Raw genomic sequence first — 15,570 nt, 5'->3', positions numbered from 1 at the left:
GACGCCTCGATGCGTTCATGTCGCACCAGTCCCGTAAGCAAGTTCTGCAACAGGTGAATGCGGGACTCGGGACCAAGGCCTAGGCGGCGGTATACGCGGCCGTGGGAGATCGCGGCGGCGAACGACAACCGCATGTTCCCAGCTTCTCCCCGCCCCTGTGAGGCCGGAACTGGAAATTCAGAGACGCGGCCGAGAAGCGGAGCTTAGAGGACTCACGCGCCTTACGTAGCTGCGTGGTGGACGTGTTTGCGCATGTGTATCGGAGCCTGCCTCGTTGGCAGCCTTGGGGAGGGCGGGGACGGGGCGTTGACCTCGTCTGGAGGAGGAGAGACGGGCGGAGTTTGGTCTAGCGAGCGCTGCTGCTTTGCCCGGGAACCAGGCGCCCCCTAGTGTGGAGTGAGCAGGCTGACGGTTTCTCTGGTGCTGCAACAGTGGTCATAGGACCCCGCGCTGGGAAGCTCTGCCAGGAGCTGGTTGGGAGAGTGAGTACCTAAGGGGAAAGTGCCTGGGGGTGTTCCAGTCTTCAGGCTGGCGGACCTGCTCTTTCTGAGGCGCGGGGCATGTGACACGCTTAGCGTGTCATTTTGAAAAGAAAATTGTTTTCAGTAGTAATGGCGAAATGAATGAATAACAATAATAGGAAAGAAACGGAGATGGTGAAAATTTTCTTTCCTTGAAGTTGTTGACTGGCAAAAAAAAAGCACAACGTGAAAGTTGAGAGTTGTTTTATCTAGCAGACAAAACTGAGGACTTGATCCCACGATACAGTAGCTAAGGTAACTTCTAGAGGCTATGGTGGCAGAGGGGGTTGTAGAAGGGGTTTAAGGTGGGTGGGGGGCAGAAAATATAAGAGATTTTGCAGGGAAGACAGGGTAGTTGGAGCACCAAAAGATTACTCTTAAAGAAAGCCAGGTATCTCAAGGAATTTAGTGCTTTTCTATGTATGAGAAGATATAAGAGTCTAGGCTCACTGAGATCATTGTTTTGATATGCACCTCAGCTATTGGGGGCTAGTGTCCTGTTTTTTCATCCGGTCTCCTCAGGTTGCTCTATTCATTCAGTGAGTGGCTGCAGTGTCTGATGATTCACTGAGGAGGGTTATGTTTCTGTCCTGATTTTACTTGGGGTTGACTGTGGTGGAGAGGAGGTGCCTGTAGCGGCTGATGACTGCAACATAGTTTGTTTACTGATGTGGCAGGGGACATTTTTAATTCTCAAAGCACATAGAACCATCCTAGTTCAAGAAAAATCACTGTGCTTAAAGGAAAAGCAATGATTTAATATTTTTAAATTACATCACTGTGTTTTTTATTTTAAAAGGGGAAAACATACATATGCATTTATGTGTTAAAGAAATGAACAATAACATTATAGTTTCTGGTTTTAAGCCTTTGTGTCAGCTGATTTGCCATGAGAGATCAGTCGCTCAGTCGTGTCCGACTCTTTGCGGCCCTGTGAATTGCAGCTCGCCAGGTCTCCGTGTCCATCACCAACTCCCGGAGTTCACTCAGACTCATGTCCATCGAGTCAGTGATGCCATCCAGCCATTTCATCCTCTGTCGTCCCCTTCTCCTCTTGCCCCCAATCCCTCCCAGCATCAGAGTCTTTTCCAATGAGTCAGCTCTTCGCATGAAGTGGCCAAAGTACTGGAGTTTCAGCTTTAGCATCATTCCTTCCAAAGAAATCCCAGGCCTGATCTCCTTTGCCATGACTTAGTGAAAATTGTTCCTTGTTGAGAAGGCAGTGGCAACCCACTCCATACTCTTGCCTGGAAAATCCCATGGTCGGAGGAGAAGGAAATGGCAACCCACTCCAGTATTCTTGCCTGGAGAATCCCAGGGACGGGAGAGCCTGGTAGGCTGCTGTCTCTGCGGTTGCACAGAGCTGGACATGACTGAAGCAACTTAGCAGCATGTACTCAGATGTGTCCCCCCACAAAAAATATATGCTAAGTCCTATCCCACTCCCATACCTCCTGTATCTCCTTCAGCCAGTACCTCAGGGTGTGACTTTCTTTGAAAATAGAGTCCTTGCAGATGTAATTGGTTAAGATGAGGTCATACTGCACTAGTTCAGTTCAGTTCAGTTGCTCAGTTCAATCGTGTCTCACTCTTTGCGACCCCATGGACTGCAGCTGGACTAGGGTGGATGCCTAATCCAAAATGGCTTGTGTCCTTATAAAAAGAACACTTGTGAAGAGACAGAGACACACAAGGGCAATGCCATGTCACCAGGAAGGCAGAGATCAGAGTTGTCTAATGCAAGACAAGGCTTTCTGGCAAACATGAGAAACTTAAGAGCAAGTGAAACTGTCAAGTGTCCTTTTGGGAGGCTCTGAAGAGCTGTGGTCCTTTATGTCTCAGTGCAGAAAGAATTCAGCGAGAGGCAAAGTGATAGATAAGAACTGATTTATTAGAATAGGACGCTTGTGAGACTTACAAGCAGGCAAACGAAAGGTTGCTGCACCCCAAGAACTTACTGGGCTACAGTTTTATAATCAAAAAGTGAGGAGGAGGAGAAGAAGACTTCTTCGTAATTCTTGAGTAGAGGTCATGCTTCCGTCACTTGTTCCTCCTCCAGGCTGGGCAGGGGAGTTTTCTTGTCCCTACGTGGTCAAGCTAGGTCCACAAATTATTGTTTTTTATGTGTGCACAGAGCATGTCCTAACTTACTGAGTTCATTGGTCAGGATGTGGGGCTCATGCTACCATTGTTTTCTTGTTTGGGGCATGTCTCTTGCTTCTGTTACATGGTTTTGTTGCTAAGCAAGCCTGCTTGGTTTTGTGGTTAAGCAAACCTGCTTTCTTGAGTAATCATTAACTTACAGGGGTCTCCCATATATTTTTCTACTTGCAATCCTTTAGTGGGGTTAACTATTTAATCACCTCCTTCTTTCCTTTACTCTGTCCCTGTCACAAGATGTGGAACAGATTCTTCCCTAGATCCTTCAGAGAATGCTTGACCTAGCTGACAAGTTGATTTTGGACTTCTGAACTATAAGATAGTAAATTTCTGCCCAGTTTGTGACATTTTGTTACGGAAGCGCTAGACACATACCCATGTTTGTTAGAAAGCATATTTATATTTGTCATTCTGTTTTCCTCTTAGATAACCAGAGAACACTTCTTGTTAATTTTAGTTTTGAAAAATTTCCTTAGTCTGAAGCAACAATTATGCAAATAAGAAAAGTCTTAAACATATGGATATGTTGGCAGAAAATTATACAAACCACAGTTCACAATAAATTTCAGAAATTGCAGTATTCTCTGTGTCTCATTTATTTGGGATTAATTTTTGCAGCTTTCAGTTATCTCCGCATTTCAGTATAACATCATCATCAGAAAATTCATCCTAAATTTCTACTGGTAAAAGTTGGTTAGATTTTCTTTGCAAAATTCAGGGAAATTGAATATTGACACGTGTTATTTGATCCATTGCTTTAAAAAAGAAATATCCACATGGTGAAAATGTACAGCATCAAACATTGTCTTTATTCATTTAGGTTAGTGCAAATGTAAATGTAATTGTGGTTTTGGATCACAAATTTTAAATCATTATAACTAAGCTCAAACACATCTTTATTAATTAAAATATGAACCAATACAATCAACACGTTTTTGCCAATGAGGCATAAGTTTGTTTATTCCTGTAGTGTAAAAATCTGTGCTTCGAGATTGGTCAAACTGCTGGAAAGCATTTTCTGCCTCCTGCTGGTTGTGGAAGCGTTTTTCCTCCAAACAGTTTTCGAGATGGTTGAAGAAGTGATAGTTGGTTGACGAGAGGTCAGGTGAATATGAGGGATGACGCAAAACATCACAGTCCAATTCATTCAACTTCTGAAGCATTGGTTGTGCAACATGTGGTCAGGTGTTGTCGTGGAGAAGAATTGGGCTCTTTCTGTTGACCAATGCCAGCTGCATGCATTGCAGTTTTTGGTGCAACTCATCTATTTCCTGGAAGGACTGATGCTGAAGCTCCAATACTTTGGCCACCTGATGCAAAGAGCCAATTCATTAGAAAAGACCCTGGTGTCGGGAAAGATTGATGGCAAGAGGAGAAGGGGACGACAGAGGACGAGATGGTTGGATGGCATCACTGACTCTATGGACATGAATTTACGCAAGCTCTGGGAGATGGTGAAGGACCGGGAAACCTGGCGTGTTGCAGTCCATGGGGTCTCAAAGAGTCAAACATGACTGAGCAACTGAACAACAAATCAATTTGCTGAGCATACTTCTCAGATGTAATGGTTTCACTGGGATTCAGAAAGCTGTAGTGGATTAGACTGACAGTAGACCACCAAACAGTGACCATGGCCTTTCCTTGGTACAAGTTTGGCTCTGGGAAGTGCTTTGGACTTCTTCTTGGTCCAAGTACTGAGCTGGTCATTGTTAGTTGTCATATAAAATCCATTTTTCATCGCATATCACAATCTGATTGAGAAATGGTTTGTTGTTATTGCATAGAATAAGAGAAGATGACACTTCAAAACATCGATTTTTTTACTTTCCAGTTAGCTCATGAGGCACCCACTTATTGACTTTTTTCACCTTTCCAATTTGCTTCAAATGCCAAATGACTGTAGAATGGTCGACTTGAGTTCTTTGGCAACTTCTTGTGTAGTTGTAAGAAGACCAGCTTTGATGATGGCTCTCAATTGGTCGTTGTCAGCCGCTGATGACTGGGCCATACACTCCTCATCTTCCATGCTTTCATCTCCGTTGCAAAACTTCTTAAACCACCACTGCTCTGTACATTAGTTAGCAGTTACTGGGCCAAATGTGTTGTTAATGTTGCAAGTTGTCTCCTCTGCTTTATGACCCATTTTGAATTTGAATAAGAAAATCAATCGTATTTGCTTTTTGTCTAAAATCTTTTCTGTAGTCTAAAATAAATATAAAATAGACAGCAAGTAATGTCATTATCAAAAAACCATAAAGCAAGAAGTGCACATTAAAATGATACCTAACATAACCATATATATTTAAGAATGTATTCCAGTATCAAATGGTAAAGTTCAACAATGCAAACCCACAGTTATTTTTGCACCAACTTAATATTTTTTGGCTGTATGAGACTGTCATCTCATCTGTTCTGGCAGTACTCATGTTTTGATTCTTTTTGTCTATGTCACTTTCCTTACATTTTGTTGGTGCATAGTTAATGGCTTTCTATACAATTTTGTGGACTGATGTTCAAGGAACAGTTTTAAACCTTGGTGTCTATTCTGGTTGTTTGCAGATATTTTTGTGTCTGATTGACCTCATTTGAAACTTCATCTCAAAACAAAAAATAACTCAGGAGAGAAAAATCTTACATGAGTAGGGTTATTTTATTTTTATTTTTTTTAAATTTTATTTTATTTTTAAACTTTACAATATTGTATTAGTTTTGCCATATATCGAAATGAATCCACCACAGGTATACCTGTGTTCCCCATCCTGAACCCTCCTCCCTCCTTCCTCCCCATACCCTCCCTCTGGGTCGTCCCAGTGCACCAGCCCCAAGCATCCAGTATCGTGCATCAAACCTGGACTGGTGACTCGTTTCATACATGATATTATACATGTTTCACTGCTATTCTCCCAAATCTCCCCACCCTCTCCCTCTCCCACAGAGTCCATAAGACTGATCTATACATCAGTGTCTCTTTTGCTGTCTCGTACACAGGGTTATTGTTACCATCTTTCTAAATTCCATATATATGCGTTAGTATACTGTATTGGTGTTCTTCTTTCTGGCTTACTTCACTCTGTATAATAGGTTCCAGTTTCATCCATCTCATTAGAACTGATTCAAATGTATTCTTTTTAATGGCTGAGTAATACTCCATTGTGTATATGTACCACAGCTTTCTTATCCATTCATCTGCTGATGGGCATCTAGGTTGCTTCCATGTCCTGGCTATTATAAACAGTGCTGTGATGAACATTGGTGTACACGTGTCTCAATTGTGATTTCCTCGATGTGTATGCCCAGCAGTGGGATTGCTGGATCATAAGGCAGTTCTATTTCCAGTTTTTTAAGGAATCTCCCCACTGTTCTCCATAGTGGCTGTACTAGTTTGCATTCCCACCAACAGTGTAAGAGAGTTCCCTTTTCTCTACACCCTCACCAGCATTTATTGCTTATAGACTTATGGATTGCAGCCATTCTGACTGGCGTGAAATGGTACCTCATAGTGGTTTTGATTTGCATTTTTCTGATAATGAGTGATGGGTTATTTTAAATTTATAGTTTTAGAAGCAGGGCTATGTTCTACCACAAGGATGGGAGGCACAAAATGTGCCTGATGTGAACTTGAAAGTTTACAAATTGTTATGAGTTTATCAGTACTGTGAAAAGTAATATATATGGCCTAATCTGACTATGTAACTGATAATTTTTCAAATTAATTTGTGGAATAAAATGTTTTAGTGGATTAGTTTGTAAAAAGTGATAGTTTGAAGTTTACATGTGTTTTATTATAATATGATATCAATTGTAATCGTATCATGCAAAATGCTGGGCTGGATGAATCACAAGCTGGAATCAAGATTTCTGGGAGAAATGTCAACAACCTCAGGTATACAGATGATACCACTCTAATGACAGAAAGTGAAGAGGAACCAAAGAGCCTCTTGATGAGGGTGAAAATGGAGAGTGAAAAAGCTGGATTGAAATTCAACATTAAAAAAGCTAAGATCATGGCATCTGATCCCATCACCTCATGGCAGAGAGATGGGAAAAAAGTGGAAGCAGTGACATATTTTATTTTCTTGGACTCCAAAATCACTGCAGATGGTTACTACAGCTGTGAAATTAAAAGACGCTTGCTCTTTGGAAAGAAAGCTATGACACAGCTAGATAGCATGCTAAAAGGCAGAGACATCACTTTGCTGACAAAGGTCAGGATAGTCAAAGCTGTGGTTTTTCCAGTAGTCATGAATGGATGTGAGAGTTGGACTGTAAAGAAAGCTGAGCGCTGAAGAATTGATGCTTTTGAACTGTGGTGTTGGAGAAGACACTTGAGGGTCCTTGGACTACAAGGAGATCCAACCAGTCCATCCTAAAGGATATCAGTCCTGAATATTCATTGGAATGATTGTTGCTGAAGCTCCAGTACTTTGGCCACCTGATGCAAAGAGCTGACTCATTGGAAAAGACCCTGATGCTGGGGAAGATTGAAGGCAAAAGGAAAAGCGGGTGTCAAAGGATGAGATGGTTAGACAGCACCACCAACTCAATAGACTTGAGTTTGAGCAAACTCAAAACTTTGAGCCAAACTCACATTTTTGGCTATGAGAGTCTGTCCTCTCTTGTTTGTTCTCCCAGCAGTATTCATGCTTTGATTCTTTTTGTGTATGTCAGTTTCCTTACATTTTGTTGGTGCATCAGTAATGGCTTTCTTTACAATTTTGTGGATTGATGTTCAAGGAACAATTTTAAATCTTGGTGTCTTACTGGTGTTCAAGGAATATTCTGGCTGTTTGCAGATACTTTTGTGTCTGATTGACCTCATTTGAAACTTCATCTCAAAGCAAAAGATAACTCAGGAAAGAAAAATCTTACATGACTAGGGTTATTTTAAATTTATAGTTTTAGAAGCAGAGCTATGTTCTACCACAAGGATTGGAGGCACAAGATGTGCCTAATGTGTGCTCTGGGAGATAGTTGAGGACAGAGGAGCCTGGGTGCTGCAATGCATGGGGTTGCAAAGAGTAGGACACGACTTAGCAATTGAACAACAACAACGATCCGTTGTTTAGCACTTAGAGAAACAAAAGATTTTTCTTTGAGAGTTATTGTATCACTAACATTGTTTAGCATAGTCATGCAATGTGATGAAAATCAGATTAACTTTCTTTCAGTTTTATTACTATTTTAAAATTCTTTACAGACAATTCACCTTCTTATGCTTACACTGGGCCAGGCTATGTCTACCTCCCAACCCTTGCTACTCACTGTCTGAGAGATTTTAAGAATAGAATTGCTCTGGTGTCAGAAGCCTCTACTCTGAATGACTGCATCCTCTTCTGCTGATGCCTTCATGAAGCAATGTCCTGCAGCCTGTACAGGGATCAAGTGTTCAATAGGGAATTTAGTGATGATGGTGAAAAGGAATTGTCGATTGGATTCCAAGCCAACTTTTGATTCTATCCCTAGAATCCTGAATGTTGTGAAGTATCATAGGGACTACCTCCTTCTGGATTTTCTTTTTCCTCTTAGGTCAGGGTCTTCACACCTTTCTGGATCAGTCCAGCGTTCTAGGAAGGATTGGACAAAGACAGAGCTCGTCTCTGTTGTCAGATGGAATTGTGATCATATTGGGCTTAGTGAAAATGAGTTTCCCAAATTTGAATCATTGAAATATTGAAGAATATAATTAATCATACCATCCCAAATGAAAACAAGAAATCTTGTAAGCAGTTGAATTTAGGAAAATAAATCACTAATCTATATGCAACTAAATTTGAAGTGGTCCAGGGCTAGAGAGGGACATGGAGTTTGGATAGAAATCAGCATAACCCTCTGTGGTGACACTTCCCTCTGGAAATGATGACTATTGATAATTCCAGCTTGGCTTATTCTCCTCACATGTGTTCTTTCCCCTCTCTACTTCATTTCCTTGTATTATTTGTGAGATGAACTGCCTGCTGATGAAATTATAAGGTCCTTTAAGGTCAGAGAAGGACTGTGATTCATGTATCCTATCTCCTCTCCCTGCCTACCTCCAACCTAGTTCTGTGCTGCTCTCAATAACCCCCTGCAAAGTCTTTCAATAAAAGTTTGTAAAAAAGAAAATTTGGATTTTTGTTTCTTTGTGTCCCTTGATGATTTCACTTTTACTTATATCAATTGTTTATCTTCCACTTTCTCTTTCATCTGATAAATATTTGCTGAGAATTTACTATATGGCTAGGTACATTGCTTGTTAGCTACCTTTCATTATAGTTCAGTCGCTCAGTCGTGTCCGACTCTTTGCAATCCCATAGACTTCAGCATACAGGGCTTCCCTGTTCATCACCAACTCTGGAGCCTACTCAGACTCGTGTCCATTGAGTCGGTGATGCCATCCAACCATCTTATCCTCTGTCGTCCCCTTCTCCTCCCACCTTCAATCTTTCCCAGCATCAGGGTCTTTTCCAATGAGTTGGTTCTTCGCACCAGGTGGCCAAAGTATTGGAGTTTCAGCTTCAGCATCAGTCCTTCCAATGAATTTTCAGGACTGATTTCCTTTAGGATTGACTGGTTTGATCTCCCTGCAGTCCAAGGGACTCTCAAGAGTCTTCTCCAACATCACAGTTTGAAAGCATCAATTCTTTGGCACTGAGCTTTCTTTATAGTCCAACTCTCCTTTCATCACACTTCAACACCAAACATCTCACTAATTGTACCTCTCACAGTACATCCCTTTCTCTGTGATCTTTTGCTATTGAGTTTAAATTATTAAAAAGTTTTCTCTAGCACATTTCTTCTTATGAATCTGAACTCACACATGACACTGACTGTATGTAGTATTTGCAGTGTATCTGACTTGCTTTTGCTTTGGGTCTGTCTCTTACCATAGCTGACATATTTCTTCATCGCTGGGAGTTGGAACTTTCATTTAGCCCATGGAATTCTCTAGGCCAGAATACAGAGTGGATATTTCCCTTCTCCAGGGGATCTTCCCAACCCAGAGGTTGAACCTAGGTCTCCTGCATAGTAGGTGGATTCTTTACCACCTGTCCTACAAGGGAAGCCCAAGAATACTGGAGTGGGTAGCCTATCCCTTCTCCAGGAGATCTTCCTGACCCAGGAATCAAACCAGGGTCTCCGGCATTGCAGTGGGATTCTTTACCAACTGAGATGTGAGAGAAGCTCACCCTTTTATTCCCTACCCACTGTCTTAGAAACCCTAAAGCCATTTAAAAGTTGGACAGTAGACCCATCAGAGTAGATAATAGCTATAAACTTCATCCATTTGAAAGAAACCTTGCTGATTATCCAGCCTACCTGTTCTTAACCTTTTTTGTGCCTTTTGACCAAGACTGATGAATTCTGTTCTTCTGAAAAATAGTTTTATAATGTAAAATGAATTTTAAAATATTATAAAGGAACTAATTATTAATATATTGAAACACCTCATAATATGTATAAAACTCTCCAAATTGCTTTACAACCCATTTTGAATTCGAGTAAAAAAATTGCTAGAATTTGATTTTTGTCTTATAGTCTAAAATAAATATAAAATACACAATAATATCATTAGCAACATAACATAAAATGAGAAATGAGCTTTAAAATGATGTGCAATATAACCACATTTATTTAAGAATGTATTCCAATATCTAAAAACAGCAAAGTTGAGCAATGCAAAACCACAATTATTAATAGCTTCTCTTTCTTTACTGATTTCATTTATTTTATCTCTCTTTTTCTTCCTTGATGTGTTTTGCTAGAAGTTTATCAATTTTATCTCATCAAAGAACTAGCTTAGTTTCATTGATCTTTTCACTTGTTTTTCAGTCTCTTTTTCAATTATTTTTTCTCCAAGCTTATTATTTTTCTTTTATGAGCTTCAGGTTTTGTTTGTACTTTTTATTCTCATTCCTCTAGGTATAAGGTTAGTTTGTTTATTTGAGACTTTTTTGTTTCTTTGTTTTCTTTAGGTAGGCCTATATTACTATGTACCTCCCTGTTAGAGCTTCTTTTGTTCTACCTCATAGGTTTTGGAGCATTGTGTTTTCATTTTCAGTTGTCTTGAGATTGGTTTTTAAATTTTATCTTTGATTTCCTCAAGGAACCATTTGTTGTTTAGTAGCATGTTGTTTAGACCACAAGTTTATGGTTTTTCTAGTTTTTTTTTAGTTATATTCTTGTTTTATCCTGCTGTGGTCAGACAAGATAGTTGATATAATTTTAGTTTTCTTATATATACTAAGACTTGTTTTATGGAGTTGCATATGATTTATTGTTGAGAATGTTCCTTGGGCACTTGAATATGTATTCTGTTTTATTTGAATGATATTTTTTGTGTATCTAATAAGTCAACCTGATCAAATGCATTGTTTAAGGCCCATATTTCTTTATTGATTTTCTGCCTGGATCATCTGTTCAGGGATGTAAGTGGGCTTTTAAATTCCTGTAAGTGAAAAGTGAAAGTGAAGTCACTCAGTCGTGTCCGACTGTTAGCGACCCCATGGACTACAGCCCACCAGGCCCTCCGTCCATGGGATTTTCCAGGCAAGAGTACTGGAGTGGGGTGCCATCGCCTTCTCTGTTAACAGCGGCTAGGCATATTATATTTACTTGGAGCTGGTATACTTGGTGACAGCCTTAGTGTCCTCGGACACTGCGTGCTTAAATTCCTGTACTTTTATTGTATTACTGTTCATTTCTCCCTTTATGCCTGTTAATATTTGCTTTATGTGCTTAGGGGGCACCTCTATAGGGTGAATTGATAGTTACAAGTTTGGAAATAATAGCTGAATCCATAAGAAATCAATTGACATTCAAATTTCAATTTTATGTACTTTTTTTTTGGTAGAGAAGTCATTATGCAACACATATATCTGATAAAGTGCCTACATGGAAAGAACTATAAAATCACCACAAAATGAATATGGATGAGAGACTTGAGCAGGCACTTTATAAAAGTGAATATTCAGATAGTCACAAGGAATGAAGGAAGTCCCATCTCAGTAGTAATCAGGGAAATGCAAACTATAGTGAGTTACTAGTACTACATAGGTCAGAGTGACTAAAATTTAAAAGAGTGATAATAGTGTTAATAAACATGAGAAGCAATGGAAACACTCATATATTGCTGCTGCTACGCCACTTCAGTCGTGTCCGACTCTGTGCGACCCCATAGATGGCAGCCCACCAGGCTCCCCTGTCCCTGGGATTCTCCAGGCGAGAACAGTGGAGTGGGTTGCCATTTCCTTCTCTAATGCATGAAAGTGAAAAGTGAAAGTGAAGTTGCTCAGTCGTGTCTGACCCTCATCGACCCCATGGACTGCAGCCTTCCAGGCTCCAGGTTATAAATTTGTACAGCTACTTTATTTTCTTTTTTTTCCTTTTTTTTTGATTATGCGTTGTTTTTATTTTTTTATTATTATTATTATTTTTTACTTTACAGTATTATATTGGTTTTGCCATAGATCAATATAGAACAGTCTTTTGTACAGCTACTTTAAAAATTGACTGTTATTCTCTCCTAAAGTTGAAGAGACATCTAGATATGTAGATAAACTATGACCCAGAAATTATTCTCCTGGTATATACCTAATGGAAATGTGTGAGTAAACGCTACAAAAGACATGTGCAAGAATTCTTAGAACAGCAGTATTTAAATAAACACAAGCTGAAGAAAATTCAAATGTTTGTCAGTAGTATAATGGATAAATGAATTGTGATATATAGTGGAATATTATACAATGATGAAAAACCCAACTGTAGTTCCATTTAGTAACAGATAAATTTCCCAAACACTATTGAGTGAATGGAAGTCAGACATGAAACAATTACACTGAATCATTCAATTTGCCTGTTCAAAAACAGAACTCATCTATGGTGTTGAACCTCTGGAATAGAGAGAGGGTATAGTTACTAGAAGAGGACATGCGAGGGAGGTGATTCTAGGAGGTTGGTGATGTTCTGTAACTTTTCCTCCATGGTGGTTAAATTGATGTGTGTGTTATGGAATAATTCCATGAGCTATACATGTATAATTTGTGTTGTTGGTTTTTTTTTTTTTTTGGTAGTATAACTCTTGTATTCAGTTAAAAATAGGTTTAAAAAAATTACAGGTTTTATAGCCTCCTGACTCTCCAAGAGTTATTTCTCTTTCATTCTATGAGTCGGTGTGATATAATGAATAAAGGAACTCCCCCCCCGCAAAAAAAAGATATCTATTTTCTAATCCCCAGAAGCTGTGAATATATTGCTTTACATGGCAAAAAGAACTTTTCAAATGTGACTAAAGATATTTAGTCACAAGATTGGGAGATTATTATGGGGGTTGTGACGAATGTAATCAGAAGGGTCCTTATGAGAGGGAGGTGTTGGAGGTCAGAGATAGAGTGATGTTGCATGCGGACAACTTGACTGGTCACTGACAGCTTTGAAGATGGATGGAGATTGTGAGCCTAGGAAGGAGGGCAGCCTCTAGAAGCTGGAAAAGGCAAGAGAACAGACTTTGCTTTAGAGCCTCCAAAAGGAATGCAGCTTTGCCAATAATTTGTGTTTAGCCCCATAAGACCTAATTTTGGACATATCACCTCTAGAACTATAAGAGAATTAACCTGTTGTTTTAAGTCACCAAATCCGTGGTAATTTGTTACAGTAGCAATAGGAAACTAATAGTGGTAGTTCATGGGCGGTGTACTCTGACAGGTACAATGTCAGAGTACACTGTCCAGAATAGGTGTTCTGCAATTGTGCTGAATGTATGATCACGCTTCAAAAGTGTCATTCCTCAGTATGGTAAAGGGATTTTTGAAATAAATAAGGATGTTGAGAATTCAACCAGTATGATGTGATGTGACCAGGCAGTTTGTACCAGTCTCTTTCCCTCTAATCTTCAAACTTCCATAAACATGAAAGGCTTAGAGTCTGGAGGTGGAGGAAAAGAGCATAGGGTTTGTAGTTATCAGGCACAACAAAATTGGAGATGAGGATGCAGATGAAGATGGTATGATTAGGACTTTCCCTTGTCTGTAAAAGGCTTTGGTATCAAGAGGGTGGTTACAATATTTTACAAAAGAAATAAGACGGAGGTAATAATTCTCTTGATATCCCAAATGGACTTAGTTGTTGTAGTTCAACCACTCAGTCATGTCCCACTCTTTGCAATCCCATGGACTGCAGCACGTCAGACTTCCCTGTCCTTCACCATCTCCCAGAGGTTGGTCAAACTCATGTCCATTGAGTTGATGATGCCATCCAACCATCTTGTCCTCTGCTGTCCCATTCTCCTCCTGCCAACAGTCTTTCCCAGGATCACAGTCTTTTCCAATGAGTCCATTCTTCGCATCAGGTGGCCAAAGAATTGGAGCTTCAACATCAGTCCTTCCAGTGAATATTCAGGATTGATTTCCTTTAGGATCGACTGGTTGGATCTCCTTGCAGTCCTAGGGACTCTCAAGAGTCTTCTCCAACACCACAGTTCGAAAGCATCAATTCTTCAGCACTCAGCCTTCTTTATCATCCAACTCTCACATCCGTACATGACTATTGGAAAAACCATAGTTGTGACTATAGGACCTTTGTTGGGAAAGTAGTGTCTCTGCTTTTTAATATGCTGTTTAGGTTTGTCATAACTTTTCTTCCAAGGAGCAAGCATCTTTTAATTTCTTGGCTGCAGTCACCATACACAGTGATTTTGGAGCTCAAGAAAAAAAAGTCTGTCACCATTTCCATTGTTTCCTCATCTATTTGCCATGAAGTGGTGGGACTGAATGCCATGATCTTCGTTTTTTGAATGTTGAATTTTAAGCCAGCTTTTTCATTCCTCTTTTACCTTCATCAAGAGGCTCTTTAGTTCCTCTTCACTTTATGCCATAAGGGTGGTGTCATCTCCTTTTCTGATGTTATTGATATTTCTCCCTTGAATCTTGATACCAGCTTGTGCTTCATACAGCCCAGCATTTTGCATGATGTACCATGCATATAAGTTAAATAAGCAGGGTGACCATATACAGCTTTGACCTACTCCTTCCCAATTTTGAACCAGTCCATTGTTCCATGTCCCGTTCTAACTGTTGCTTCTTGACCTGCCTACAGGTTTCTCAGGAGGCAGGTAAGGTGGTCTGGTATTCCCATCTCTTGAAGTATTTTCCACAGTTTGTTGTGATCCACAGATTTAAAGGCTTTAGCATAGTCAATGAAGCAGAAGTAGATATTTTTCTGGAATTCCCTTGCTTTTTCTATGATCTAGCGGGTGTTGGCAATTTTATCTCTGGTTCCTCTGGCTTTTCTAAATCCATCTTGAACATCTGGAAGTTGTCAGTTCATGTACTGTTGAAGCCGAGCGTGGAGAATTTTGAGCATTTCTTTGCTAGCAAGGGAGATGAGTTCTATTGTGCGGTAGTTTGAGCATTCTTTGGCATTGCCTTTCTTTGGGATTGGAATGAAAACTGACCTTTTCCAGTCCTGTGGCCACTGCTGAGTTTTCCACATTTGCTGGCACATTGAGTGCAGCATTTTAACTGCATCATCTTTTAGGGTTTGAAATAGTTCAGCTGAAATTCAGTCACCTCCACTAGCTGTGTTCTAAGGTCTACTTGACTTAGCACTCCAGGATGCATTCTAGGTGAGTGATCACACCATCGTGGTTATCTGGGTCAGTAAGATCTTTTATGTCTAGTACTTCTGTGTATTCTTGCCACCTCTTCTTAATATCTTCTGCTTCTGTTAGGTCTATACCATTTCTGTCCTTTATTGTGCCCATCTTTGCATGAAATGTTCCCTTGGTATCTCTAATTTTCTTAAAGAGATCTCTAGTCTTTCCCATTCTATTGTTTTCCTCTATTTCTTTGCACTGATCACTTAGGAAGCCTTTCTCATCTCTCCTTGCTATTCTTTGGAACTCTGCATTCAGATG

General features: G+C 40.0%; 1 protein-coding gene across 1 annotated transcript in view; it reads right to left on the bottom strand.

The window, feature by feature from the left end:
* Positions 1 to 191, bottom strand: part of MRPL17 (mitochondrial ribosomal protein L17) — a 1,582-nt gene extending 1,391 nt beyond the window's left edge. The window contains 1 exon segment of the mRNA XM_010839127.1: positions 1 to 191. Coding sequence (XP_010837429.1) covers positions 1 to 134 — 134 coding nt within the window. The 5' untranslated portion in view covers positions 135 to 191.
* Between the last annotated feature and the right edge of the window lie 15,379 nt (positions 192 to 15,570).

This window comes from Bison bison, unplaced genomic scaffold (assembly GCF_000754665.1).
Source record: "Bison bison bison isolate TAMUID 2011002044 unplaced genomic scaffold, Bison_UMD1.0 scf7180017864112, whole genome shotgun sequence".
NCBI lineage: Eukaryota > Metazoa > Chordata > Mammalia > Artiodactyla > Bovidae > Bison > Bison bison.
Note: the sequence above shows the minus strand (reverse complement) of the source record. Positions and strands in the feature narration are given on the sequence as shown.